Source organism: Poecilia reticulata, unplaced genomic scaffold (assembly GCF_000633615.1).
Source record: "Poecilia reticulata strain Guanapo unplaced genomic scaffold, Guppy_female_1.0+MT scaffold_155, whole genome shotgun sequence".
Lineage (NCBI taxonomy): Eukaryota > Metazoa > Chordata > Actinopteri > Cyprinodontiformes > Poeciliidae > Poecilia > Poecilia reticulata.
The window spans coordinates 300140-303207 of NW_007615016.1; the positions used below are offsets into that span (position 1 = coordinate 300140).

Below are 3068 nucleotides of genomic sequence, written 5' to 3' on the forward strand. Positions count from 1 at the left end.
GTTTCTCCGCTGCTGGCAGTGAATCGGCTCTGTGTCCTATTCAAAGCCAGGCTCTGCACATTGTGTCCCAGTTGGGAGCCATTTTTAATCTGCGGTGTGTTTCCCTCGACCGGATCCGTCCGGACCGGCAGACAGAGCGTGACGCGGCGGCGCCCGCCTGTATTTAGTGATGCTCTGTAACAATTAGATCAATTAGATAATTATTGTGGAGCTGCAGACAAACTCCAGAAATCAATTTTCCATGTTTGGCTCCGTTTCTGATCGTCTCCATTAGTTTGGATTCGTTTCTCAGTTCCTGCCGAAGCGAAGCAGCAACAGATCCTCTGACCGTCTGCATGAGCTCAACCGGTTCTGACCTGCATCCAGGTCCAAGCAGCCATGACGGCGGCGGCGTCAGGATTCCTGCTGGACCGAGACGGCAGAACCAGGACCTGCTAGTCCGGCCGGGAGCAGGAAGCCTAGTTAACCTGTTAGAACTGGTTAGCAGATCGACATGTTGGTCATTTATGCATCGTTAACAAAAAGGTCTATAGTTGTAAAATATGAATTTTCTACGTTTCTTAAACTTGAATCATTTTTGGCGTCGCCACTTATTTCCTAATATTAAGAATCTGAATCACCCATGTTTGTCTGAAATGAAAGATTAATATCAGCAAAGGCAGAAATCCAAATTATTTCTTCACCTTCTGCAGTTTATTTTTAGATAACTGTGATTAAAAAGAAAAAAAGTCTATTTTTAATGAAACAGTAAACTTTAAAGATAGTTGTTCTACATTTTTTCTGTTTTCTTGGCTTAGAAACAGGAAATGTTGGGCATCAAGTCGACTTCTGGATAAAAATCACTGGATGTTTTGCTTTAAAATGAAAATAAAAACCTGATTAGTAAGAAACTTTGTGTCATTTATAGTTTAATTTGCTTGAATCTTGTCAGTGAAAATTCACCTGCAGCTGTTCAGTTTGTAATAAAAAAACAATAAAATTTCACACATGCAGTTATAAGCTGGTTGCTTTTGTTGAATACCAACTTATTGTTTTCACAACATTGTCTTAAAATGTGTTGTTATAGATGAGCTGTGGTGGTAGGAAAAGGGTGACTGTGCCTTTAAATGTGCTCCAGGTGCGTAACCTGTGCTACATGGTGACCCGGCGGGAGAAGATGAAGCTGACGCTCTGCGACCTGCAGGAGAAAATCTTCCACCTGCAGATCCAGCTGCTGGAGGAGGAAACGGCTGCAGGTAGGAGCCGGAGCAGCACCATCATCTACACGTGTCGCTTCCTCCTGATGATGAAGTGTTTGCACAACCGAGTGAAGGGAACAAAGTGCGGCCCGGGGCCGTTTGTGGCCCCTGGATGGATTCTGTGTGGCCTCCTTTTGTTTTTATGTTGGAAGGTTTTTAACTTTCTCTTGAACTAAAATACAACAGATTGTTTTCATCTCGTATAAACCACCAGCCGCTACATTTGGCTAAAAACAGCAAAGTTCGTCTTTTCATTACTGGGAATAAATTAAAAACACTTTATAGACTTAAAATACAGGGAAATAGCAGAGGCGAGCCGATCGATCGGCCACCGATCATAATCAGCCGTTTTCCGTTAAAAGTGTACGATTGGTGATCGATCAGCGTCGCTTGTTGCCAATCACATTTATCCCCCTTCTCAGCCTGCAGCTGCTGCGTTTCCTTCTCGCTGCGCAGCAACAAGCCCAGTAGTGAGGAACTTTAGTGAACCGAGACGTTTGCGAGTGGAGAACGACCTGAGGGTGAAGCGCGACACGACGCACCATCAGATCTAATATAACATTTAAAAACAAACGATTGATTTGGCTGCATCAGTGCAGCAGCTAAAGATCCGGATCCATCAGCAGGTGAAGCAGCTACTCACCGGATCAGCATCACGGTCGGAAAGCTAAACAATGATTCAAGTCTTGGAGCTGCGGAGTGAGACGCTGGTTCTGGTTCTGGTGTCGGTCCGTCGCTACTGGTGGTAACATGTCCCAGACGGAGGCGCTCACAGCGAGCAGCAGCTTGGAGCTGCAGCAGGAACTGAAACAGATTTTACACGTCTACATCAGGTCTATATCAGGTCTATATCAGGTCTACATGATGGGTGATCGGCCTCATGGGCAATCGGTATCGGCAGCAGAAACTCTGATCAGTGCGTCCCTAGAAAATAATGAACCTAAAAATGTGAAGTGACTGTAAACTTTCATTAAAACGTAAAATATTACATGTTTCATTTGCTGTTTGGCAGCTAAAGAGAAAAACTCTCCGTCATATTTTGAGTTTTAATTTTGGCCCCTGGATTCATTTTGGCACAAAGCAGGAAACGGATATTAAATACAGTCAATGTGTAAAAAATCTGATTGGGAGACTGAAGTTCACCGCCTGCAGTGATGCATCTATAGTCGACATCGATCGATTATAGATGCTGATGAAAGAAACGTGAGTCACGAGACTGAAAATGATAAGAAACGGAAAATAAAAGTAGTTTTGCTGCTTTGGGATCAAAATAATTAACGCTTTAAAACCCAATCGATCCCAGATATTAAAACAGATCCATCTATATTTGCCCGTCTGGCCCAGTGAGCAGCAGCTGGAAGTTTTAGACTTAATAATTACAATAATGACGTTTGAGTGCTTGTGGTGAGAGCAGGATGGATCCGATGAAACGCTCCGTCTCTGGACGGTGCAGAGAAACCCGCCGGCTTCTGAACGGGTCGCTGAAATTCACCGCAAAGCCGAGCAGCGACACGAAACACGTTCCATCTTATTTGCATTATTAGCTACTGCGCCTGCTGAATGACGGCTGTTGGGCGATGTGGAGCCTCTTCGGCTGGACGGGGTCGCGACCCGCCGCCGACATGGGCCGAAGCTCGTTGCCATGGTAACCCCACGAAACGGTGAACTTTCGTCCGCGGCGCTCTTCATCCTCCAGGAGGGCGGCGCACATCTACACGCTCAATTAAATCAAATGCAAACACTTTGTGTTGCTCAGTAGCTCACTCCCAGAGGCACACACACACACACACACACACACACACACACACACACACACACACACACACACAC

The 3068-nt window shown here is 45.3% G+C and overlaps 1 protein-coding gene across 2 annotated transcripts in view; it reads left to right on the forward strand.

The window, feature by feature from the left end:
- The window catches only part of jade2 (jade family PHD finger 2), a 138341-nt gene that overhangs the window by 122310 nt on the left and 12963 nt on the right, over positions 1 to 3068 (forward strand). For both annotated transcript variants that reach the window (XM_008401939.2, XM_008401940.2), the window contains exon 11: positions 1118 to 1235. In XM_008401939.2, the coding sequence (XP_008400161.1) occupies positions 1118 to 1235 (118 nt within the window). The remainder of the gene's footprint in view (positions 1 to 1117; positions 1236 to 3068) is intronic.